We start from the raw sequence: 12860 nt of genomic DNA, 5'->3' as shown, positions 1-12860 counted from the left end.
AGAGAGTCTGGAAAAACAACCACCTGAAGAAACGCACAAAGATCAGCGTGTACAGAGCCGTTGTTATACCTACGCTCCTGTTTGGCTCCAAATCATGGGTCCTCTACCGGCATCACCTAAGGCTCCTAGAACTCTTCCATCAGTGCTGTCTCCACTCCATCCTCAACATTCATTGGAATGACTTCATCACCAACATCGAAGTACTCGAGCTGGCAGAGTCCGCAAGCATCGAATCCATTCTGCTGAAGACCCAACTGCGCTGGGTGGGTCACGTCTCCAGAATGGAGGACCATCGCCTTCCCAAGATCGTGTTCTATGGCGAGCTCTCCACTGGCCACCGAGACAGGGGTGCACCAAAGAAGAGGTACAAGGACTGCTTAAAGAAATCTCTTGGTGCTTGCCACATTGACCACCACCAGTGGGCTGATCTCACCTCCAACCGTGCATCTTGATGCCTCACAGTTCGGCGGGCAGCAACCTCCTTTGAAGAAGACCGCAGAGCCCACCTCACTGACAAAAGACAAAGGAGGAAAAACCCCACACCCAACCCCAACCAATCAATTTTCCCTTGCAACCGCTGCAACTGTGCCTGCCTGTCTCGCATTGGACTTGTCAGTCACCAACGAGCCTGCAGCAGCCGTGGACATACCCCTCCATAAATCTTCATCCGCGAAGCCAAGCCAAAGAAAGAGTTACTTGGTCAACAAATCACAGGTTGAGAAATACTGCTCAAGGCCTTCAGATTGTTTCCCACAACTGATTGTTAAATTTTGAAGATCACTAAGTCCTGGTCTCTTTGGACTTCCACTCTTTCTACCTTTCAATCACCCTGAGTCTCAATGAAATCAATTCCCTTCCTTCACCTTGAAGTAGCCCAAACTGATATCCATATGCTGCAGTTTTAACAAGGAAGATCACACACCACAGTGGGACAGTCAGTGGAGTTGCTGCCTCTCAGCTCCAAAGAGCTGGGTTTGATCCTAACCACAGGCTGGGTGGGGTGTGTGTGTGTGTGTGTGTGTGTGTGTGTGTGTGTGTGTGTGTGTGTGTGTGTGTGTGTGTGTGTGTGTGTGTGTGTGTGTGTGTGTGTGTGTGTGTGTGTGTGTGTGGCTATCCTCCCACTTCTCAAAATGCCCCCAAAATATGGACTTTTGGAGGTTAATTGGGATTGTAAAGAACTCCATATGTGGGTGAGTGTTGAATCAGGAGAAATTCATGGGAATGTGGAGGGAATAAAAATGGGATTAGTAGGTCAGTACAGACTCTAGGGTCTGAAGAGCAATTTCATGCGCTGTCACTTTACCTCTAGGAGGCATGGGCAAGCATAATCCATCCAGCCCTTTGATCCTTCTTCTCCATTCATCACAGTCACTCGACATTAGCATCATTCTCCGACATTACCACCATAGCACCAGATTCCCTTCATGCTCATCGATCTCTGTCCTGAGCGAACGCCTGCAACTGAGCTCCCACTGCCTTCTTGGATGGAGAATTCTGAAGGTTCGGCATCCTCAGAGTGAAGAGATTTTTAACATTTATACAACCAGCATATTAACAGGCCCTTCCAACCCATGAGCTCGCGCCCCCAAATATACTGCACTATGGTAACCATGACACCCTTGGGTTGTGCTGAGTAGCCCAACCTTTATTTTGAAGCTCTTTCCCCCAGTTCTCAAATCTTCAGCCTGAAGAAACAATCTCTGTCTGTCAAGTCCTTTAAAAATCTTGTACAGTTTTGCTAATTGGTTAAAGCCATTGATATTCTGTTTCCTCATTGACACTGCCTCTAATCCAATGGTTCTCAACCTTTTTCTTTCCACTCACATCCCACTTTAAGTAATCCCTATGCCATCGGTGCTCTGTGATTAGTAAGGGATTGCCTTAGGTGGGAAGGGAAAGATGAGAATCACTGCCCTAGACCCAATTGTTACTGAAATATTTTGCTTGAGAAAAATTGTCATTGGCCCATTTCCTGAAACCATGTACATAACAAGGCAATTAGCTATGATTAAAACAGTGGTTTTCCAACTTTTTCTTCCCATCCACATCCCAGCTTAAGCAATCCCTTACTAATCACAGAGCATCTACGGCATAGGGATTACTTAAGGTGGGATGTGAGTGGAAAGAAAAAGGTTGAGAACCACTGGTCTAATCGTGGTTGTAGAAAAAAAAAACTGGTAATTTTAAAATCAAAAATAGACTTTATTCAAAATAAATTATTTACAAAGAAAACCATTCAAAGTCTCTTTTGCACCTTTAATGTCATATCCATACACTTCCATCACTGTACATCGTTGCATCAATTTTATATTTGACACTGTTACTCCCTCCTTTGTTACTTGAAGGGCTTCCCCTCAGTTTCAGCCCTTCGATGTCCTGGAAAGACTCTAGACTGTGGTCCTTCCTCACAGCTCTCTCATGTTGGCTGTGCCAAGCCTCAGTGGGTTCCTCAGCATATACCCCTACAACCTGGAATGTGCCAGTCAGTAGTATTCCCTTACTGGCATCTCTGTATGTTTAAAAACCAACAAAGGGTGTTTTTCGCCAAGCTAATGGTCTTTCAGCAGTTCTGGAGGCCAGACTTGTGTGCGTCCCCGGAGTCATGTGCCACTTCACCTTATCTGTTAGGTTGGGACATAGTCGGAGGCCTCGGAGAGCATGCTGATCACATCTCATCAAACTTGTACCAAGAAGATATCTTTCTTGTCTCTCACTGCTCCAAACTATTCAATAATTTGGCTTCAATTCCATGAGCTTCAACTTAGAATCCTCTCAAAAACCTTCTGGAAGTCCAGATCGATAATATCAGTAGATATTCCTCCATTTGTAGTACATTGCAGCCCGGTCAAAAGGTTTGATTACTCCTTGGAAATGACCTTTACTGATTATTTACTCGTGCATCACTGGTTACCCCAGACCATCTCGAAGTGTTCACGCGCTCAGTCACTCTTATACGCTCGAGCACTTTGTTGAAAACAAATGTCAAAGCGGAGCCCTCTGGGTCACTGGATTCCTCCTCTCACTTTCCTTGAATAAGATGTGAAAGAATTTTCCTGTTAAACTAAAATCACAGCCCCTGCAAACATTCCTATGCTTTGCATTTGCAAGGTTATAATTAGGAGATCAACAATACCCCTGTCATCCCTGGAGACAATTCTGGTAATTGTCGTCACTCGCGCCATCAACCTTTTGCTTATATTTGACAAGTTTCTGTTGGTGATTTAGAATTAGTTTATTAGAATTTTCTCTAATGTTAATACTAAGACAAAGTCATTCACTAGCATGACCCCAATCTCCTTATTAGATTTTGGGAGTTCCTTGTTATATTGGGGAGACTTTTCTTCAGGGAATACAGCTGTGTTTTTAATTGAGATAACTTACATAATTATTTTCGAGTTCCTTTTCTGTCGCACCTGTTTTATGAATGACTCATCAGCATTAAGCATTAGATTTTAAATTTCTTTGCATGATTGGTCATGTTCTTCACCTTTTGAGTCATTTGCTTAGCTCTTGGGGACATAAGCTGCCTCTGTTTTTAATGTTCTACTGTGAATTTGTATTGAACTATAAAATTAGATCGGCTTGCATTTGCATGGAACTATTTTTAAAAGAGAGAAGGTGGACATGAGGAATCCTTCGTCCCACCCCAAACTGATCTACACCATCTTCAGGAGGAACAACCAGGTTCTGTCCAGATACTCTTTGCCCTCTTCATGTATCAGAGTGTCCACAGCTCTCACTCTAGGTCAATGATTCTGAACTAGAGGTCCAAGTCATGTGCATCAACAGCATATGTCTATATGCAGAGACACAGGACACTGCAGATACTGGAACCTGAAGCTAAACACCATCTCCTGTAGGAACCTGAGAGATATTCTTCCATCTAGTACATTGCAACCTATTCTTAAATATATTTAATGATTCGTCCGCCCGTGCCCTCTGTGGTAGACAATGCCATATGCTCCCCTCTCTCTGTGACACCTGACTCCTTGGATCAGTCCGAGACACACAACCTTAAGCTGTGAGCCCTGACTTTGTACTTCCCACCATCAGGATCGTCTATCCTGCATCTATCTGTGGGAGGAAGAGAATGGTCGATGTTCCAGCTGAAAATATTGACTCCTGATGCTACTTGACCCATTAAGTTTCTCCAGCAGATTGCATTTAGCATATGTGTATATTGTAACAAAGAATATAGATAAGTTTTTGGGAGATAAATTGGGAAAAGTTTGTTTGAGTAGGTTGCATACAAACCACTTTAAAACAGATCTTATTTAAAATACTGGAGCTCTGCCCCATGCTAGACATATCAGGGCCTCAGAGCTTTTGCAAGAGCATTGAAGAGTGCTCAAGAGACTTCACTAATGAATTGTTGTTTACAAAAGGCAACAGATAAAAGATCTTGTTGGAGCCACAGATTGTCTGTAAGAGAGCTTGTTGTTCTAAGAGGGTCATGTGGTTTTGAAAGCAGAGAGAGTCAAACAGGCTTTTCTCTCTGTGAGAGAGAGAGAGACACACACACACACACACACACACACACACACACACACACACACACAGACAGATCAGTTCTACAGTGTTACAGCTAGCAGATAGCAGCGGGGATTGGAACAGGACAAAGCCCTTGTGGTTCATGCAAGAGGAGAGGACTGGCTGTCTAATGTTTCACTTGGAGTGAGAGAAACAAGAAGGAATTCTTTGGTGATCGAAAAGAAAGAGGTTATTATATGGAGAATCCTGAGGGGGCAAGTTTCTTCAGCAAGACACTGAAGTGGCTGATGGAAGTAAAAGGAACAACAAATCTCTCTCTGAAAACCGACAAGAACTTTCCTGAGCAGTAACCATTGACCTTTGAAGCACGAAAGCCTGGAGAACTTTATAAATGTTAAATTCTGTTCACAGTATAAGAATTGGCTGCAACCAGTGAACTTGGAGGAATGAGAACTGAGATTGGACTGTGAGCCAAAGAACTTTCTGAACTTACACACACATAGAATTAAAAGGGGGTTAAGTTAAGTTAAGTAAGTCAATAGTGATAGGTTAAAGTTTAATTTTATTTTAATGTTTAAAGATAATTAAAAGCAACTTTTGTGTAAATAACCATTTGTCTTGGTGAATATCTATTGGTGCTGGGTTTTGGGGTCCTCTGGGCTTCTTAACAAAATGGAGAGCTGTCTCACCATAAAATCTCCCATACTGCGTCTAGACATGTGTAAAATCTAGTCTCAGTCCAGTTTGTTATGTGGTTTACATTCAGTACTTAGTCTGCTAAAATTTGTTTTACACGCTGACTTGCACCAAGCACAATTATAAGTACTTTATCAAACTTTTATGACCGTTCTCATCCAAGTTTCATTTTGCAATATTCAAACACAATCTGCTGGAGGTGCTCAGCGTCGAGCAGCACTGGTGGGAGGAAAAAAACAGTCAATGTCTCGATCTGAAACTCCTCATCAGGTAGTTGGTTACAGGAGCAGTGTTCCCTGGACTCTTTACACCGCTCCCTCAGGGCTCATGATGAGCTCTGCCCTCAAACCACCAATCATTCCCTTTTTTTCCCCACTGCCGCTGAGTTCCTGCAGAAAAGTGTGTTTGGCTGCAGGTTCCAGCATCTGCAGTGTCCTGTGTGTCTCCTGTGAAAAATCAGTTCTGTGTGTGATAATCCCATGTGAGGTGCGCGCACGGACGATTTGAGTGCCGGACTAAAGATCCTTTGAGGATCACTTGTTTGTTGGAGGAAGGTGATGCTACAGGGTAGTTGATGACTGTTTCTTTTCACCAACAGAAGCACGCCACTTCACAGGCTCCTATCCACCATTCTAGACAAGGGGCAGGCTCAATTCTCGCCTACTAAAGCTCCGGTCCAGCGCGTTGGGAATCTACCCGCAGGATTCTACCATCCTCACACGCAATTGGAGTACGAGTGCATCTCCCCCTTCTACCGACGCCTTGGGAGCAGGAAGAGAACGTGCCTCAAAACAGGGAAATGGAGTGGCCGGTCTCCCACATGCATCCCCAGTACGTATAGTGCCAGATCAATTACATTCGGGTAAAGGCCTCAGCTTTAAGGTGGTGCAGTGTGAGAAAGGTGCTTTAATATAGCCTATTACTTTTCATTCTGTTTAAAATCCTGATGTGACCTGACAGATAGATCCAGGATGGACGATCCGAATGGTGGGAAATACAAAACCAAGGGTTCACAGCTTAAGGGTGTGGGATTCAGACTGATCCGAAGAGTCAGGTGTCACTCAGAGGGTGGGGAACATGTTCCATTCTCTACCACAGAGGACAATAAGAGGCCAAATCACTAAATATATTCAATAAGGAGGTAGCTCTTGTACTGGAAAAAACAGATCAAGGCAATGGGATATCAAGGGTGGCACAGTTCGCATAGAGGGTGGCACGGTTTGCATAGAGGGTGGCATGGTTTGCATAGAGGGTGGCACGGTTCGCATAGTGGGTGGCATGGTTTGCATAGAGGGTGGCACAGTTCGCATAGAGGGTGGCACGGTTCGCATAGAGGTTGGCACGGTTTGTTTAGCAGTTAGCGCAATACACTGAAACCTCGTTAGAACGCGATTCGTTAATCCCCGGAATCGCTTATAGCGCAGGTGTCTGTGGACCCCAAACTTTGCAAATCAGTTGAATAAAATTCAGAAACCCAATATTAAAAGAATGCACTTGCTTTCTTTCATTGAAATTGTTAGTTCTAGATCGCGGGTCCTTCGAAAACTGGTAATATTTGGGTTTGATTATCTGTGGGCATCTGTTCTGCGACTCGGTTGTAACGCGGTATGAAATCTTGGACCCCAACTACCATGTTCTAATGAGGTTTTACTGTAGTAGCGACCTAGGTTTGAATCTGGTGCTGTCTGTAAGGGGTTTGTACGCTCACCCTGTGTCTGTGTGGGTTTCCTCCCAGCCTCCCAAAACCTATGGGGTTTGTTCGTTAATTGGGTAGCATGGGCTCATGGGCCAGAAGGGTCTGTTATCTCTAAAATTAAAAAAAAGTTTCAGGATTGAGTTTATTGTCATATACAGAAGATACATTGAAAAGGTTTCCTTTGCTCGCCCTGTAGAGGCACACAAAGAGTTGCCAGGTAACCCGGCACCAATTTTAAAGCAAAAAAGGGAAGTAAGAACAAGTTCCTTCAGAGACATCGCGTAACGCTTCCTCTTCCACCATTTCCAACATTTTCTCTTTTCATTTCACATTTCTGGGGCACAGGGAGCAAGGTAGGGAGATGTGCCATGATTGCATTGAGTAGCAGAGAGGCTTTGCAAGGGAAAAATTCCCCACTCCGGATTGTTCCGGGTTTGGAGGCGGTACCGTTAAAGATGATTGTGGGCACAAATAAATTAAGTGGCAACACCAGCTGCTACAATATGATACAAAGTAATGTAATACTGGGAGCTTCATTCGCTTGAAGCATGCAGGAGGTGCTTAAACAACACAATGTCATTGGTTGGCTTTCTAAAAGACAAAAGGTTTCTTTTAGCAGTGTGTTGCTTTCCATATAGATTGTGGTGTTTCCTGCATTGTATAGAAAATTTAAGCGGTTCCTGTTGATACCTGAGTGATAAAGTGAAACATCTAAGAAGGATTACACAGTATAAGATTTCCTAGAGATAGATGAGCAGAGAAGCTAACATGGCAATGAACACTAGGACCAACACATTAGGATGGCATGGTTGGTGTAACGGTTAGCACCAGTGATCGGGACCGGAATGGGCTTCGAATCCTGCACTGACTGTAAGAGTTTGTACGTTTTCCCCGTGTCTACGTGGGTCTTCTCTGGGGGCTCCATTTCAAAACAGACTGAGGGTGTAGGTTAATGGGGTGTAAATTGGATGGCACAGACTCTTGGGCTGAAATGGCCTGTACCATGCTGTATGTCCAAATTAAAATTAAAAATTAGACTGGAAGCTGTCACGTGCCTGAAATCAGATGGATTGGGAGAGGATGGAGGCAGAGAGATGATTGCAGTGAATGGGGAACAGGGATAAATGAAGGATGACAGGAACATTTGGCAGGAGATGGACACTGTGGGGTGGAGTAGGGGTAGTGTGGGTTGAGTTGAGAGTTTTGGAGGGGATAGAGGTACTGTGGAGAGGGGGACTGGAAGAACGTAGTCAGGGTAAGGATTTGGGGTAAACCAAATAAAGAAGTTTTGGGAATGATAATCCTATAATTTCTAGAAGCTCAGGACCTGAAACCTTGTTGCACTAGATTAATTCTTTTGAAATATACAAGGGGGAGAGGTTTTTTGTGGACCTGTGCTGAGACCATCCCAAGGGAAATGCGGAACACTTTCCGTATTTCCACTCTGTCTTTTTTTAATCCAAACTGGATTGGAAAACAACAAAGGAAGTGGATGATTCAGCCCCTTAACTCGAGTGCGATGGTGAGTGGTAGAATCTGTGGGGGGGGGGGGGGGGGAGGGGGAATCTGGGGCATTAATGAGAATGTGGGGAGATTTGTGGTTGGCATGGACTTGATGGGCTGAAGGTGCTTTTTTTTTGCTTTACCTCTCTGTGATTCTAATTTTATTTCCTTTAATTTTCTTGCCCAACAATGTAAATCAATGTTTAAATTCTTAATTTAAATTAGGGCATACAGCATGGTTACATGCCCTTTCAGCCCAGAGCCCATGCTGCCCAATCACACCCAATTAACCTAGAACCCCTGGTACGCTTTGAACAGTGGGAGGAAACCGGAGGCCCAGAGGAAACCCATGCAGACACAGGGAGAACATACAAACTCTGACAGACAGCATGGGATTCGAAGCCCTGTCCCGATCGCTGGTGCTTTAACAGCATTGTGCTAATCTCTACGCCAACCGTGCTGCCCAATTATATTTTCGATTGAACCCCCGCCTCGCCAGCTTTGGGGCGGGGGGGTGCGAGGGGAGGGTGAGGAGGGAAGAATTCCAGATTGACGGTGACCTTTATGTGAAGGAGTGGTTGATGTGACTCCAGAGTGGCACTTTGCTCTTTACCTGCCAGTTTTTCTTTGTCTGTCTAATCTAATCCATTAATCACAGCAAACGTATTGAGGAGATCTTCCACTTCCTTCTCCTCAGGCTTTCCCTCGGAATGACTTGCTGCCAGAGTAATTTTGTAGGACGTGTGGTGACTCCCCCCCCCACCCCCCTAATCCCCCCTCCGATCCTTCCACAGATATGACAGGTGGTGGTGGGGGGGATCCTCTCACCACTGATGCAGGGCTTCTGGGTGCTCCTGAAACATCGTCCTGAGTTGACACAATCACGAAGAAGGCTATACTTTGTGAGGTGTCTGAGGAGACTCTCGTAAACCACTACAGGTGTACTGTGGAGAGCATTCTGGCTGCTTGATTCACTGCCTGGTCTGGAGGTGCCAACTCCAGAGGGTTGTTAACTCAGCCTGCAACATCACAGGCACCAGACTTCAATTCATCGAGGACATCTACATGAGGCAATGTCTTAAAAAAAGCAGCCTCTATCCTCAAAGACCCCACCACCCAGGCCATGCCCTCTTCACTCCACTACCATTGGAGAAAAGGTACAGGAGCCTAAAGATGACCACTCAGTGGCACAGGGGCAGCTTCTTCCCCGCTGCCATCAGATTCCTGAATGATCAATGAACTAAAGACACTGCCTTACTTTTGGTGTACTATTTTGTTTTATTTTAACTTATTGTTGTAAAAGTGTTTATATGTATGTTTGCACCATGACGCTGCCACAAAACGCCAAATTTTGTGACTTTGTTCACGACAATAAATTCTGATTCTGATTCGGAGCTTCTCCACACTGCACCAAGTGATTGTGGGCCAGAGATTCCCAGAAGTGAATGGAGTTGTGGCGTTTCCTCAGGTTCAAGGTTATTGCCACATGTAGAGTGAGGGGAAGTTCGCATTGCGAGCAATCCAGCTAGTCAACAGCTTAACAGTAAAAACACACTGTGGAGAGAGCAGAGTTACGGAGGAGATCAGTTGGGGCAGAGCAGAGGCAACATTATTTAACTGAAATGAGGTTCGTTCAGGAGACTGGCGATGGCAGGAATGGACTCTCCTTGAATCAGGTGGCACGTGATCTCACACATGTGAAACGTCTCACTGACGGGACGGGGTGAAGAGAATATGATCGGGGTGGGGAGAATATGATCAGGGTGGGATGATTCTTTTAATATGCTGGCTGCTTTTCCAAGATTAGAAGACCTTCAGCTCTTACCCTTAGTCTCCCTGGTAACCTCTTTCCGAGGTGGAACTGTGAAGGGTGTTGCTTGTTTTGGGAACCTGGTGCCCATCATCACAACTTGCCTCCTTTGTGATATTTTTGTACTGCTCCCACTTTGAGGCCACTATCTCACATCTGATTGTAGATGGGATGATCCTTTGGTCTTCTCTCTCCTCATGCTTGCCTTTCTCCTGCTCTCCTCCTCTGCAGTTTGTGGAAAACTGGGCAACTTCAGCCAAGAGAACGTCCCTTCAATGAGCTGGCCCTGGCAAGCCGCCCTCTACCGGAAGGCGTCGCGGACCAACAATGAGATTGGCAGTGGGCGCAGCTGGTTCCTGGCCTGCAGCGGGGCAGTCCTGAATGAGCGCAGTGTGGTAATGGCGGCCCACTGTGTCACAGAGCTGGGCAAAGCGGTGCTGATCAACACGGCTGACCTGATGGTGGTTCTGGGCAAGTACCTCCATGACGAGGCCCAACAGGAGGAGAGCCGGCAGTACCTGCAGGTGAGGGGGCAGGGGATGGGGGAAATGGGATGGAGGAATTCCAGTACTGACTGAGGGCTTGAGGGTGGTGAACCCTCAGACATGACTGAGTGTTGGATTCCATGATACATGCTCATTGACCCCACGTGTGGTTTTAAGACTATTCCCCAGTGTTGAATGAAGCAGGCAACTGCCTTGTTCTCTGGATGTGGACATTGGAGCAGAGTCAGAACAAGATTCATCGGGGGGCTTTAGGGTAACCACAGGGTGGGAGGGGGCACAAACTGATACTTGAAAACTCACTCAATAAGCGGGGGGGAGAAGTGGGTGCCATACCTGCCATGAACAACCTCTGTGCGCTGCCGTCACACTTCCCCCTCCCTCCTACGCAACAGACAAACGTGCGTGCTTATAGTGTGTGGAGTCAAACCACATGGAGATGAAACCATGTGCCGCTAGTGCTGTGGGTCGTGGGGGGGGGGGGGACACAATAACTAATTTAAGGGGGGAAATGGCCACAAAAGCCCACCCCCTTGGCGCCAGCCATGCATTGGAGCAAGGCCACATTCTACTAGGCGGCACGGTCGGCATAGCTCAATGCTATAACAGTGCCAGTGATTTGGGCCAGGTTTCGAATCCCTTAACTGTTTGTACATTATCCCCGTGTCTGTGTGGGTTTCCTCCGGGGGCTCCGGCTTCCTCCCACCCTTCAAAACGTACCGGGGGTTGTAGGCCAATTGGGTATAATTTGGTTGCATGGACTCACGGACTCCCACGGATTCTATGATATTAAAGTGCGAGTCACCTAGGTTCAAATTTGCTGCTGTCCATAAGGAGTTTGCATGTTCTCTCCGTGCCTGCATGAATTTCCTCCGGGGGTTCTGGTTGACTCCCCTGTTCTAAAGACATGGGGGGGGGGTGTAAGTAGACTAATTGGCCACATAGGTGTTGTAGGTGGCATGGGGTCATGGGCTGGAAGGGACTGTTATCTGAGCAGCATCCTCTAAATTAAATGAAATGAATTGCGAGCCCATCAGTGACAGACTCCCCCAGATTGGTGATAGGCGGACCAACGAATAATGTGATAGGTGAACTGCTCTCCCAAGGTTCTGATTTAATCCCAACAGATCTCCGGAGTTATTGTGCATCCCTCCTACGACCCAATCCTGTTGGATTCTGACATCGCTGTAATCAAACTGATGGACAAGGCGAAAATCACTGACCAGGTACAACCAATTTGCCTCCCTGACTCCAGCCACCTGTCTGCCATTGGCTCCCGGGGTTACATCACCGGCTGGAGAATGCAGAGCGAGGCTGGGGAGCCTAGCCATGTGAACGACACCCTGCGAGTGGGTGCCATCGCCATTGGGGACGCTGTCCAGTGCGAGCAGCAGTACGAGGAGCACGGCATTTCCGTCAGCATCACCGAAAACATGTTCTGTGCCCGCCGTGACCCGAGGGGGTTCTCAAACATCTGCCCACTGGAGACGGGAGGCGTAGCAAGCCTCCCAGCAGCAGACAAGGTCGGCAAAGCCCTCACCTGGTACCTGGTGGGGTTGGTCAGCTGGGGGTACGAGAAAGGATGCAGCCATGAACTTTTCACCGTCTACACCAACGTAACTCCCTTCAAAGACTGGATCGAGAAGCACCTGAAATAAGAATCCTCACCGAGGCCACAAATAGTGGCACCAACCAGAAGAGAGGCAACTCCCAATTTGCTACACAACTTTCATCCTTTGAACCGACAGTGTTGTTTACACAAGGTAACCAATGAAACGACGGGACAGCTGGACCAATCAGCATGCGCCATCCATTAAACACAATGACTGAATTGGTGAATTGGTGTGATTTTTATCAGCAACTCCTGCATATATTGAGCCAATATTCAGAGCAACCAACGGATTCAGTCTCCACCCCTCAGGGATTTCATTCCCTCTCAACGGAGATTTGATTTCCTCTCCCCAGGGATCACGTTCCCTCTCCCACGGATCACATTCCCTTTCCCAGGGACCACGTTCCCTCTCCCCATGGATCACATTTCCTCTCCCCAGGGATCATGTTCCCTCTCCCAGGAATCACATTTCCTCTCCCAGGGATCATGTTCCCTCTCCCCAGGGATCACGTTCCTTTTCCCAGGGATCACATTCCCACTCCCCAGGGA

The 12860-nt window shown here is 46.5% G+C and overlaps 1 protein-coding gene across 1 annotated transcript in view; it reads left to right on the top strand.

Annotated features, from left to right (window-relative positions):
- The window catches only part of pamr1b (peptidase domain containing associated with muscle regeneration 1b), a 103537-nt gene extending 91007 nt beyond the window's left edge, over nucleotides 1-12530 (top strand). The window contains exons 13-15 of the mRNA XM_069895726.1: nucleotides 5786-6018; nucleotides 10428-10720; nucleotides 11827-12530. Coding sequence (XP_069751827.1) covers nucleotides 5786-6018; nucleotides 10428-10720; nucleotides 11827-12357 — 1057 coding nt within the window. The 3' untranslated portion in view covers nucleotides 12358-12530. The remainder of the gene's footprint in view (nucleotides 1-5785; nucleotides 6019-10427; nucleotides 10721-11826) is intronic.
- The last annotated feature ends 330 nt before the right edge of the window (nucleotides 12531-12860 follow it).

Source organism: Narcine bancroftii, chromosome 1 (genome assembly GCF_036971445.1).
Source record: "Narcine bancroftii isolate sNarBan1 chromosome 1, sNarBan1.hap1, whole genome shotgun sequence".
NCBI lineage: Eukaryota > Metazoa > Chordata > Chondrichthyes > Torpediniformes > Narcinidae > Narcine > Narcine bancroftii.
The sequence above is the reverse complement of the archived record's forward strand: the minus strand, read 5'-3'. Positions and strand labels throughout refer to the sequence as shown.